We start from the raw sequence: 13,608 nt of genomic DNA on the forward strand, positions 1-13,608 counted from the left end.
AATATCACATCAGCAACAAAATAAAAATAATATGTACAGAAGGACCCGTACAATCATAAAATATCAGGGCCACAGCTCCACACCCTTTGGGCTGACTGACTGCTTTAACCTCTCATGGGTGGTTAACTACCTAGCAGAGGAGTAAAAAGTTTAGAATTGTAAAATACTCTTTCAATCCTAGTAGTAATTACCTCTTAGCAAAGTTAGTGCTTTGCCAACTCAAAGAGACCTAATCCCCTTCTGTCATAGGAAGAGAAAAAATGTAATAGCTGTGAGAACTGTGAAGCTTATTTTCAAATAGATGCCTCAGCATTTTGATATTTTCTATGGGATTAACTAGTAACACAGGAAGGCTAATACATATGCAGACCTTTCATTAGCTTCTGTAACAATTTGCCCCGGGGCAAATTGAACTGTGCTATGAGAAATGGTGTTGTTTCGCCTCCTTTGTCAGATGAAGGAAAAAGACTTGTTAGCAACATAGAAACAATTTGCAACTTGTTGCAAGGGGAAGGTTTGTCCTTAGCTCATAAGGACAAACTGCTTAAGTTTCTCTTTTTCTTACCCAAACAGAAAGGGCTGCCATTTTAGAAGCTTAGAAGCCACATAGTGAAACATGTTAAAGCATCTGTGCTAGCATAAAATAGGACTGAAGCTCTTTCTGTGCTGATCTGTCGCATCCACATAATCGCTGCTAGCTCAAAAGGAAGAGATGGTTTGCTCTGCTCTGTGTAACTCTGGCTCCTAAGGATGGCTTTGTGCTGTGCCTCTGAGGCTGCTCCTGTGAGCATCTGGTGCTGATGGGCACAGGCAGCGATGGCTGCAGAATACTAATGCTGCCACTGGCTCCCACAAGGCTCCGCTTCTGAAAAATGCTTCAGCCATTCAGTGTCCATGCACCATGCTGAGCAACAGGAGGGTAGAAAAGCCGTGCTCAGGGACTTTTTTTTTTTTTTTAATGCAGGGCAAGAAGCTGACCGAAATGATGGCTCTGTGCTTCACATTGTTGTGCCCAGGCTTCTTTCAGAGCTGCAGTCATTTATATGCATAAATATCAAGCCTGTCACTTATTGCAGGCTTTGATAGCATTTGTGTAACAAAAGAATCAGAGAGAGAAAAAAGCTGAATCTTCTATTCCAGCCTTAGAAAATGAATGACTGTGTAGTTATCAGGTTTCAGGTTTTATTAGATCACTGTCCTCTGCAATTTGTTTTCCTTCCTGTTCTGCTGTCCAATGTAGAGGACCACGAGGGGACCTCCCCCCACAGCCCTTTTGTCTTTCTCCCACGCTGTGACTCCCCACAGGGGGTATCTCAAAGAATTACCTACCAGTAATGATTGCCACAGCAAAGCCTCTTCCCACATACTGACCCCGTTTTTCTTTTTGCTTCCATTTTTTTCCCTTCCATTAGCCATCTGACAAAGTCACTCCACGTCACCCATTTCATGCAGAGATACGAGAACTCTGCTGTAATTGTATTTTTGATTAGTTATTTGGTTTTTCTTTATCTCCCCTAGGCAAGATGCACGCTTGCTATTTGCTCTGCATGCCATATCTTTCTGCAGTTCTAAATTGAGGCCGACATCGTGTTTACCAGTCATTCCTCTCTGCAAAGCTGTGCAGTTGCATCTAAATTTTCTCTGGGTCTTGCAGCTACTCTATATTGAAAGACAACTAAAATACGCTTCTCACACAAAGCTGCTTTTCCATTAAAGCAATTGGTGAAGTATCACAAGAATGTTGTTCTGATGCCAGGAGGGAGAAGGGAGAGGTTTGTACTGATTGCTAATAGGAGAGGGAATAGCCTTTGAGACAATCCCCTTATTAAATGTGGTCTGCACAGTGAAAAGCTTGGGAAGCTTTTCTAAGGCTTCTCACATTTAGGCTTTGTGCCCAAGCTCAGGGTCTCAGACATGGAGGTGGTTTCAGAATACCACACAAGGGGAACCATTTCAGCAAAAATATCAAGGTTACTTGATTAATTTGTTAAAGTGCCTTGGATCACCATGCCTCTTTATTGGCGTGTAACTCCAGCAGAACAAAGTAACAATTTCTCCCTAGCCCTCGAACCAGCCATTGCTCTGCTGGGCTCTCAAAGTTCCAGGGACAAACAAGAGATAGAGCCCCTCTGAACATTGCCAAGGTTAACTAGAGGTTTCTTTTTTCCCCTGAGTAAGTGTAACTTTTTTGTGTCTCCTCCCTTTACGAGTCTTCCCTAATCTTAAGAAAACCTTGAAGCAGTAGTATTACAGTCTGAAGATATAAACAGTGCAGGATTTGTAGGGATGTAGGGACAAGTAATATATTATCCTAAAGAAGGACCTGTATGCCTGAAGGAGGCTTGTCTGCTTTTTTTTTTTACCAGCTGTATCAGTTGGTCTAATAAAAGATATTACCTTTCCCTACAATCGTTGCCTTACTTACTAGAATAGTTGGCTCCAGGACATAAAACATTTAACTGTGTGTAAAACTCCAGTGTCAGGGTGATAGAGCTCAATGGTGAGATTTCCATGCCCTGAGCCAGTTGGCAAAAATGAAAGTAAGGTGGGATGAACACTTTCCACCCTTATCATTCTGCACATCATTAACGTCCCTTACACCCCCACTCTACACCAGTATTTTTGTCTTTCCTACCTCTCAACTGTATGGAACAGGTCTTTTCCAACAAATAAATGCATGTTGACTAGCATCTTTTGGATGCTGTCTCAGAGAAACAGCAGCTCTTATGGTATGCTTGATGAAACTTTTCTCTGCCTCCTGATTATTTTCTTGGTTGCTATATCGCTGTACTTTTTTTGTTGTTGTTTACTACAAGTGAGATTCAGAGAACTGGAGAAAAAGAAAAACCCACTGTGACTGAGTAGACTGTTTCTCCTTTAAGGGTCATCTAAGTGTTGTAACTTGGTTGCAAATATTAAAGGACTTCTTTTTTCTTTTAATATTTCAGGTGAACTTTCTGTGGAAGGCATACAAGACCCATTCCTTGTCAGTGTCCATATTATCACAGACCCAGGTGAATCCAAGACTCTTCAGCAGGCCATTGATAAGCTTCTAGCCTGGATCCACCCAGACCTGCAGCTGTTTCGGGTCTCAGAAAGACGAGTGCCCAGGAAGCGCAGGAAGCCGCTCAAGGCCGGCGTTTCTCAGCCAGCCCTCGCTGTCATTCTGTTCCTGCAGGAGGAGTACGGAGAGGAACCCATCTTGCAGCTCCATGAGACTTTTCAGCGGCCACCTTGGCATTACCACCACACAGAGCTAATGCATGGGAAGTTCCTCCCTTACATGCCTTGCAGCCAAGACTTTTACACTTTGGCTCCAGAGACTCCTCTGTGGGCCATTCGCCCAGTGCACTACGGGAAAGAAATGATCCGCTTCACCATATACTGCAGGAATGAGAACTTTGTGGACATTCTGAAATTGTATGAGTTAATACTGAAAAGACCAATGTGTCAGAAAAAAGCAGACTTCTGTGTTTTTCCTGTCTATTCTAACATGGAAATAGACATTCAGTTTTCTTTAAAAAAACTCCCGAAGGGACAAGTTCCAGTGCGGACAGAGTCAGCTGTGCTGGAGTTCAGAGTGAGAGATGTGGGGCAGCTTGTGCCTCTCTTGCCCAACCCTTGCAGCCCCATTAGCGAAGGCAGGTGGCAGACAGAAGACCATGATGGAAATAGAATCCTTTTGCAGGTAAACTCAGTAGACAGGGAAATAGAAGCACATTTCTTGGGTTTGTGCAGGAAAGCTTACCCTGCACTGACAGTTGCCCTTTTGTTGGTTGGCTGGTTGTTTTTTTTCTCTATCCTTGGAGCAAGAGCCAGGACAGTACTGCTGAAAAAAGAATTTGAAACCCCTTGCTGTGTTGTGTAACTGATCACAAAAGCAGTGAATGATGTTAGCCAGATATCAGTCAACCTCAGTTTATGCTAAGAGTGATGTGAGATGAGATAGCAGTTTTAAATGAGGAGAGAAGGAATTATCAGCCCGAGTGGAGAAATCATAGCTGGTGAGTGTAGTTTTATAAGAGGTATGGACACAGAACTGACAGGGAGTTTTAAAATAGCCCTCAGTTATGAGACTTTTATGGGAGACAAGCAGAAGTCCTAATGGTACTCATTATTTTCTAGCATCACTGGGTGACAAACTGCATCTCTCTTTTGCACAGTGATTAACAGGATGAAGAGAGAGGTGATGAAGGAAAAGAAATGTGTCCTGAAGAGCAGCCTAAGAGAGACATTCCCACTGATTCTCTTTTTGAACTAATCTCAAGTGCTCATAACTGAATCCTGAGAGTTTGTTTGTTAGGACATCTGTAGGCACCATATCTGGGCAATATATCAGCATGCTCTGCTTCACTACACCACAGCCAAGGGAGATAAAAGGATAAGCAGCAAACTCTTAATAACTGCCTGCCCTGCAGAGGGGTATCTGTGGCAATCCAGAGCCAGGTTAATGTGCATTCTTGCACTGCAGAGGTTTTTATTGCTGCTTACATTCAAATCAAGGAGAGCAGTCCTTCACCTTTATAAGGCTGCTGTTCAGACTTCAGAGGGTATTCTTTTGAAATTAATTCCATTCATGTGGCTTGTCCAGTGGTCTGACCTTGTTTCTGTGGAAGATGCATTGTGGGTGCCGTCCTTGCACTGTGCTGACTTCCCAGCATGCAGAGAGGTGTGTGCACCCCTCTGTAGCACAGTGCCTCTGAGTTTGTAGTTCCTGGGACTGAAATTCCAGGTACACAGGACATCTCTGCTCTGGTGAGTCACATCCAGGTGGTACTGGGACTGACCTTTCGACGCTGCTTTGCAGGTGCCATCATCAGAGAAATCCTATGCCAGAGCTGAATAACACTTGTAAAGGGCTGAGGAGGGCAGCTTCCTTGCCCATCTGGCAAGCCAGTCACCAATTTGTCAGGGTTGCTGATGGCACTTTAGGCATATCTGTGTTAGCCTGTGTTGAGATAAGCTGCAAACTGAATCTGACGTGTCATCACCAAACTTATGCACAGCAACCACAGTCACCTATGTCCTCTTTTCCCTGTTCTTTCTCAGGACGTTTCTGCTGTGTGATGTGACTTTGGTTTATGGGACCTTACATTGGTTTCAAAAAAACTGAAGGGTAAAAACAACAACAAAAAAATAGGGCTTCTAAATAGGGCTTTTGGTTTAAACCCAGCAAATTTTCAGAAGTAACAACTGTCAGGCAGTACAGAGGTAAAGAGACACTTGCTGAGCAAAGAAAATCAGAAAAAGATTTTAGCCAAAAGAGAAGAGCAGAAACCTGCCTGAGTATGGCCTGCGAATACAATTGGTTTTCATTTCTGTTTTCGGTGAGGATGATGATGATTCTGAACAGGAGGACAAAATGGCAAATGAGAATGAAGTTACAGAAATGGAGTTTATGACTCTGGAAGTGTGGTGAAGCAAAAGAAGTTTAGTATATGCAAAGTGGAAGGAAAACAGAGACTTTGGATCTAACATATACTGTTTTAAAGTCATGAAAACTAGGTCCTGGTGTATGGGTTTTAAGCACATTTGTACAATAAGAAGTGGAGCTCTAAGGCTAAATCAAAGGGAAAATTTCCTGTTACTCAGATCCCTACAGCCACCAGTGCAACATGACCATGAAAAGAAAATTGCAGTCTCTGGTGGGTACCAGAGTTACTGTGCCATAGGAAGCATGGGACGTTGCACAGGGTCCCAAGGGCCACATCTGTCTTTGGCTCTGGACTCCAGAAAGGTGACATCAGAAAGGTGCAGGGACGGGGAAAGGCTCTCACCCCATGCAGAGGAATGGAGAGACAGTCCTGCAAAGGGAAACTGGAAGAGTAGGGTCACCTAAGCCCAACCAAAGTCTGAAGGGAGCTCTGAATTGAAGACAGAGCACATGATAAACAGCAGGAGCAGGAAAAAGCCGGTTTATTCAATGATTGTTTTGATACAGGAACAAGAGCCTGCCAATAAATAGATTTTATTCATAGCTAACTACATAACAGCCAGGAGGTGCAAGCAGGTTAATACCTGAATTTAAGGTAGGATTGTCAGTTAGGGAGAGGAAATGATGGAGCATGGATTTGGTGATCCACGAACTCCTCATATTAATTTAATTCATTCTAATTTAAAGCAATTATAATTATCTACCTTTGAAAGTAACAAGACTACATTTTGACTTCTCGTAGAGAGTTGCTATTAGCAATATTATCCATGCCACATCATTGATGATAACTTTGATTTCTTCCCAGCTATATAAATTTAAACAATGACCTCTCATTACTTTTCAGTTGATAGTTAGTAATCATCAGAATGGTTTTGTTTACTTTATACAGATAGTGCACCTTTTTAAAATTATAATTGTACCAAAAATGGTAGATTAACATCCCCGTTAAATTGCAAGCAGTGTTTAAAGTTTGAAGTTTGAGTATACCTCCATGTTTAAGCTAAAATGTGACCTCTTGCATGACCTGACAGGGACTTGGGTACTTGGGTACAGCCAGATTGATCCATGTTCTTAATCCATTTTGCAAATGCAATTATCAGGGGGCTTAGATAAAGTCAGTTCAAGAGACAACAAAGTTATTCATGGGTAAGACAAATCTGTTTAATGCCAAGAAACTATTCTTTCATTTGCAGAGAAGCCCTTCAGAATTATTTTGTCACAGTAGCTTTTACACATTGGCAAGTTGCTCCAAGCATGCAGCCATATGACAGCTGAGGTACAGGGTTCAGCTGGCTGGAGCAGGGGCAAGGCTTAGGAACACGATTGCATCCTGTGGGAAGACACCCACACTGCTTCACCAGAGCTCAGCCCAGAAGCAGCAGCTCTGGGGAGCTTTTGGCAGAGCAGTGGGAAGAACATATAAATAATGTAGCTAAGAATATACCATGTACTGGTATGCTGGGTGTACTGCTGGATTTATAGGTCTTGTCCAGATTCTTGGCTGCCTCTGGGCGTAATCCACACAGAGACAGATGAAGTGCTAATCAACTTGCACTCCTGGCAATGCGATGTGGGAAGCAGGAAAGGTTGGTAACTGATTGGACTGGCTTGGCCATGCATGTTTGGGAAGCAAGGGTAGTGAGCAGAAAGGAGAAAGTGCACAGATGGCTTCTTTAAATTATGATAACATCTCTGGATAGAGTAGGGAAAGTAAAATAATATTTTGGCAGGATTTCCTAGCCACTCTGCGTGAGATGGAACATGCAGACATACCCAGGAGGAAGGTGGACACCAGAAAAATTAATATCTTACCTAGGCAGAGACTCAGCACTTGAGCATAGGACCTGCTGCTGTTTTACATGCCAGAGAGTCCCTGTGCAGTTTATGAGGTGGCTATTTTCTGCCTAGTGCTGCTTTTTAAGGCATCCTTGAAATAACACTGCAAATGTTAACAGATCACAGCTTATGAGGAGGTAGAGGGATTCTTTTTTTAGCTGTTTTGCTGAATTAATCGGCCAATGTTCTTATCTGTATGGGGCAGCTGTAATCTTGAGTTGAGAAGTGGTGTCATGGGTTTCAGGAGCAGAGGTAGCAGCCATAACTGACACAAGGAGCTGGGACAAGAGGACTCAGTTATGTACAAGTGGAAAAGAGAAAAAAGGGCAGCTAAACCAGGGTCAGAGAAGGCAAAAAGACAAAAACAGGTGAAGAAAGTGCACTTCTGCAGCGAACAGTGAAGGAAAATGGAGGTCAAAAAAGACCTTAAAGCTTGCTGAATTATTATACATAATAGTGCAGATAGAGCAGAATTGAGCACAAAGAGGAAGAAAGGCAAGAAAAGCATCCATAGGCATAGGTTGCCCAGAGAAACTGTGGATGCCCCATCCCTGGCAGTGTTCAAGGCCAGGCTGGATGGGGCTTTGAGCAGCCTGGTCTGGTGGAAGGTGTCCCAGCCCATGGCAGGGGGTTGTAGCTGTACAATCTCTAAAGTCTCCTCCAACCCAAACTGTTCTATGTCTTATGATAGGCAAGAATGTGTACAGGGTACCTTGACAAAACTTATATTTATTTTCTTCTGAAAGTGATGAAAAAGACACACTTTTAGAGAAAATAATTGACTCAGTTGAGGGAGGTGCCATGAACTGATTTAATTAATCTGCAAATCTAATACTAGTCACCTGCTTTACAAAATATTTTATTCTATTTTTTCCTTTCCTTCTTGTGACATAAGTGTTTGGTTGTCCTTAATGCTGATGTCTGGGTTTTGGGGGAGCATAGAGAATCAGTCCCTAACTCATATAAGAGATTTTTACTTGTTTTTCTTCAGCCTAAGGTACTTTATCCAGTAAAGTTCTGTGGCATACTAGGATCTCTCACAAATCTATACACCCAGCAAAAATTCTTGAGCATGAATATATTTTGTGTTACAAAACACTTAGCTTTTCTATTTCTGTAAACACATTACAAGCCGCTTTTCAAAGAGGTTCAATTTTTAATCAAATCAGTGCATTTTGCCTTTTTGAAATGCTGTGCTTCTGACTATTTGCCTTTCAATAAGACTTATTATGATGATACTGAGGACTAATCTCTGCCACTTTTTCTTGTGTTGATTTTTTTCCCTCTGGATCAGTTCCACTGGTTTTAATACAATTAAACAAACACCATCACACTCCTGTTGAGCAAGGCAGGCAAAATCTGGGCTCGAGATGGTGATGTCATTGCTGTGCTTGCTGGGTCCTGACCTCAGGAAAGCCTTGCTGGCAGCTCTTAATGCAGATAACGCTTAAGGAGATCTCTATCTGCTTTCTTAAAAAGCAGATAACTTAAAATAGACTGCAGCAACACTCACGGATTCTTTCTGTTAGGTCCCAGCAGCCCAAGTTGAAAGTGCATTTCTGAAAGGTTCACCCTAAGTTGTTTATGGCATTCCCGGATATTCATCATGAAATTCTTCTGCAGCCCATCGTAAAACACAAAGACTCTAAATTCCTCCAGGCTTCACAAAGATTTGTGCAGAGATTATAAATGAGCAGCAGATTAGCACCAGATGAAAAAATCTGTTCTGTTAGAGAGCTAATCTCTTCAGTCAGTGGCTGGGTTTGCTGCACATCTCAGTGGCAAGGTCTGACAAATCTACCTCCCTGCATTTGGAATTTTGGTCAAAATCAATTTTGCCTTGTGCCTTTGTCCTCTCAGATGACTGATGCCCTCTCTGGCTTTTCCCTGGTGCTTGTGCCTGTTGCAGGCAGCGTGGCTGTGCCAGGCAAGCTCTGCCAGGCAGCAGGGAGGCAACAGGCAATGCTGAGAGCGTTAGCAAGCTGTGAGAAGGCTGATGATGAGGACTTGAAAAAGAAAATAACTCAGAAATGATGCAGCTGTTTTCAAAGCCAGTGGCAGGATTAAGGGGGCAGAGAAGGCTCCTTCAGAAGCTGAAGAGGAGCGTGCAGCACTCGGTGTGCCATCCCAAGGTGGCACAGGGGAGCACAGTTACTGGCCTTGGCACAGGACAAGGAGCTAGTTTTGCCTGACTTTTAATCCTGGCTAAATCACTGAATCCCCTCTGTGATCTCTGACAAGTTAGAGAATGTAGATATAGAAAAGTCTTATTAGTCCACATAATCCAGTTCTCTACAATACAGGATTAGCCTGTAATCTTTGTTCACTAGTATCTCGTGGGATGGAGCTTCTGACATGTTACCTGCGGTACACTCTTCTACCTGTGGCACACCACTGCTGCTTTTACTGTCTGGTGTTCTCACAGCCAGGAAAGCCTTCAGTTACATTCCTTTAAGATTAAAGTATTAAAATAATATCTCGCCATTATTTCCCCATTTCTGCCCATATAATGAAGAGCAGCATTAGGAAATAGGTCTTTTAAATCCTGACTCTTCTAAAAAAATTATCAAGGTGAGCAGCTCCTCCTATAAACAGCTGTTCAGAAAGGAGCTCAGAATGATGTCACTCAGTCTGCCCTGCAGGCAGCCATTCTGGGGGCAGGCTGTGCTTGCTCCCTTCTCACCATCCACCATTACCTCCTGCCAGGCCAGCTGGGCCTGACCAGGAGCTGTGACCCAGGAGCAAGGTTAGCAGCAAATATTTTGTGTAAAATTAATGCATCCATCTATCTGCAGAAACATTGAAAGAACTAGGGGAAAAAAAAGGTTTAACTAGCAAAACCCTAAAACTAGCATCTTACCTAAAGTAGGTTATCAGCTACAGTGTGTGTTCTCACTGTAGTACAGCCCAAGGACATAGAAAATTCAACTAACAAACCACACACAATAATTTTTTTTTCAGGGAAAGCTGAATTGCTCTCCAGACCCCACTGGCTGTATTAACCGGACAGCTAAATCTCATTTGTGATGTCTGTGGGCTCTGCCTGATGTATGTGTGGTATACAGGTGGTGTGGCCTGCACAAGGTAAAGGTACTGGCCCTGGAACTCTCTGCAGTGCAAGGATAGATCTGTTCCCAAAATGATTTTGGGAATTGATTCATTGAGCATGGTGGTTGAGTTCGTGTAGTGTATCTCATAACAGAGTTACTGCAGAGAAAAAAAAATGGTACCTTCTGTTAATGCTAACAAATTTAGGACTGTTTTCTTGGTCAAACACACCAAAGAGTGTAGGACTTTCAGCATGTCAGATTCTTATTTCTGCATTATCCAAAAATGCATTTAGTTAAAAAACAGCTAGTGGACAAGCTTTTTGTCTTACAGAGTAATTTTTAAACAATCTGGCTCACATATTGCACTAATAAAATAATGTTATTTGTAGAGGTCTAATGTGATTTCTGGCTAATGTTTTGTTGACAACTGACTCATTACGTTTGAGTCAGTTGAGTCCTTTGAGTCATTTGAGTCAGTCTTTTGTCCTCAATTTCTTCCTTCATATAATTCTTTATGACATTGAGGGAAACAGCTTACTATGTTACACAGAAATAGGTTATGAAATAACACACCTTATTACAGATATATATATATATATATACACATATATATAAAATATGCATATGTATATTTACACATCTACAGTATCTAAATGACTTCTGTGGTTTGGCTGTCCTATAAGCTCTAGTAAGAAATCATGAAAGCACTAAGCATTTTTTGCAGATGTGAAAACCCTTTTTTTTCCCCATAAAATCACTTCAATAAAAACCAGAATATGGCTGTGACAGATCTGGGTCACTAAGACAATGTGATGTGCACTAGCAAGATGTTAGAAGCAGCAATGTATGGAGCTCTTTTAGAGGCTGGGTACAAAGAACCTCCTTGGTTGCCAGGTCTCAGCTCTTTCTGTCATGTCATATAATCTGTTTGGTAAAATGAGCAGGCTCTGTCTTTATCCATTACTCACCCCAGAAGATTCTTCTCTTTCTGTTGTTATTAGAAACCTTTTATTAGTTTGTGGTTCTGTTTTTTTAATGGATAGTTCATCTTTTTTTTTCCTGTGGCTCCATCATTTTCAGTTCAAATTTTATTCTTTTTCACATAGGTGTGATTGGAATCATGTGCAGTTTTCCAGATGAGGCCATAACAGTGTTGTCCACAGTGCTTTTTCAACTCACATGAGACTGCCCAATACCATGTTGGCACTGCCTTGTTGCTTTAATAGCAGAAAGAGATCAGGATGCCCAGTTCTTTCCTATTTCCAACTGACAAGTCCCGTAGCTGAGATTATTGTTTATTCTCAGGGGTATGATCTTGCAGTTTGTCCCTTTAGTTCCTGTCCCTTTTGGAGCAGAGATCAAGCATTCTGTATTATGCAAAAAATTCCATTGACGAGACTTTAAATTAAACTTTTTTAAAGGCTAATTTCTAAAAGCCTCACTCAAATAAGGGCAAAGGTGAAAAACCTTATGGTTGCTCAAACACAGTTCGGTTACCCAGACACCAGTTCCACAGGAAAGGCCACCTTGCTCCAGCTCTTTCTTGAGAAGGATGTTGGCTCATCATTTGTCACAGCTGCTTTCCCTGTTCAAATGCTTCAGTATCTGATGGGTAGGCAACTGAATCCTGCCCTGGGAATGGGATTCAGCTCCAGATTTGGATCATAGCCATGAGTTTGGCTCTCCAGTCTAGGTGTCTACAAGCAAACTGAATGTGTGTCTGTAATGTCATTGTGAGCTAGTTAATAGAACTGACTAGGTAAGAAAGAAAATGTGAAAGAGTTGAAAGAATTAGTAAATTTCCATTGAGAAGACAGAATGAACTTGCTGAAGGCTGTCTGATGTTTTAAAGGAGGACAAAACAAAAAAAAAATGTAAGGAAGACATGAGAAATTAAAATTATGTAATATACTTCTTCCATTTCTTTTTTTTTCCCTAAGCTGTCCACTAAAGTAGTAATGTTGGAAGACAGAATATGAATGAATCTGAATAAGTCAATAGGAAGTGAGAAATTCAAGCTAGTGTAATTCAGCCCACAAGGCAAGGCTTCTCTACCATTTATTCTTCTTGTCTTTGAGGCTCCTTATGTAAATATTTGGGATTTTGGCAGGGTGGTTTGTCTTTGTTATTGTAGTGAAACATTTGCTGCAAGCATACTGACTGAAGTCTGCTTCATAATTATTTGCAGTAACAACTCAGCAATGGAGACTCAGGGTTGTAAAACTGCCAATTCTGTATTAATGTGATCTTCTTCTTTCGCTCTCCCTACTGCAGCAAGCACACAGTTGGTGTAGGAAGTCTGCAAAGCAGAAGAAGCAACCATATCCATCTGTGTCAACAGATTCCCACTTCACCGCTCTGCCAGCCTTCCTTCCTCAGAGCCACCGATCTGTCTCTGAACAGCCACAAGAAATGGGTCCAAAAAAGGTACATCACACAAATGGCCTTGGTCATTATCTTGGTTTCTCCCAGGAGGACTTGAGACACGGTGATCTAGGAGACTTCACACGCAGATCCAGGAGTGCCTCCAGCATTTCTTGGTCATTCCAACGAAGCAAGTCTCTGTTCTGCTTGCCCACAGTGAACTCCTCTTCAGCATCAGAGACATTTCATTTCAGTGAACCATTTCAGTTTTTTAACGCTGGGTCACCTGCAACCAGGTTAAAAACATGGAAATGCAGCCCTAAGCTTAACATTGATGACTTAGACGATGCCCAAGAGACTGATGTGGACACAGGGATGAAGCTGTCCTTCTCAGACCTGTCTGTGGTTTCTGCATACTCTGCCCTTAATGGATTTTGCAGTGAGTTGGAAGACTCTCTTCCATCACAGAAACCAACTGTCAGTAGGGCTAAACAGGCAGCCACCAGTGGAAGGCCTGTATCAGCCATGTGCAATACTTTTGAGTCAGTTGATGGTTCACTGCCTTCTCTTTCAGAATGGTCTTCCAGCTCTTTCAGGTCAGCATCTCTCCCCGAGCAACACAAACAGCCCTTGAGAGCAGCTCCCTGTTCTCTGGATGATCGTGTTTGCTCAGCTTCACCAGTTAATGAAGAAGAATTTTACATCTGAGGTTTCTCTAACTTATACCTTCCAGAGGAAAAGTGTTCTACTTGTGACTGACAGCAGTCGGTCTACCCTGAGCTTATGGAAGGTTCCTCGCCAAGAAGAAGGTGATGCAGAGGTTTGTTAAATATGTGAAGAAAATACTCAGAACCCTCTGAGATTGGCATTCCCAAACTGGGTACAGTAAAGCAGTCTGAGATTGCACCCTGTGTCTCTATAGTG

General features: G+C 42.2%; 1 protein-coding gene across 1 annotated transcript in view; it reads left to right on the forward strand.

The window, feature by feature from the left end:
• The window catches only part of FAM124A (family with sequence similarity 124 member A), a 38,039-nt gene extending 24,647 nt beyond the window's left edge, over window positions 1-13,392 (forward strand). Inside the window, exons 3-4 of the mRNA XM_030954324.1 lie at window positions 2,949-3,688; window positions 12,595-13,392. Of these exons, the coding sequence (XP_030810184.1) occupies window positions 2,949-3,688; window positions 12,595-13,392 (1,538 nt within the window). The remainder of the gene's footprint in view (window positions 1-2,948; window positions 3,689-12,594) is intronic.
• The last annotated feature ends 216 nt before the right edge of the window (window positions 13,393-13,608 follow it).

Source organism: Camarhynchus parvulus, chromosome 1 (assembly GCF_901933205.1).
Source record: "Camarhynchus parvulus chromosome 1, STF_HiC, whole genome shotgun sequence".
NCBI lineage: Eukaryota > Metazoa > Chordata > Aves > Passeriformes > Thraupidae > Camarhynchus > Camarhynchus parvulus.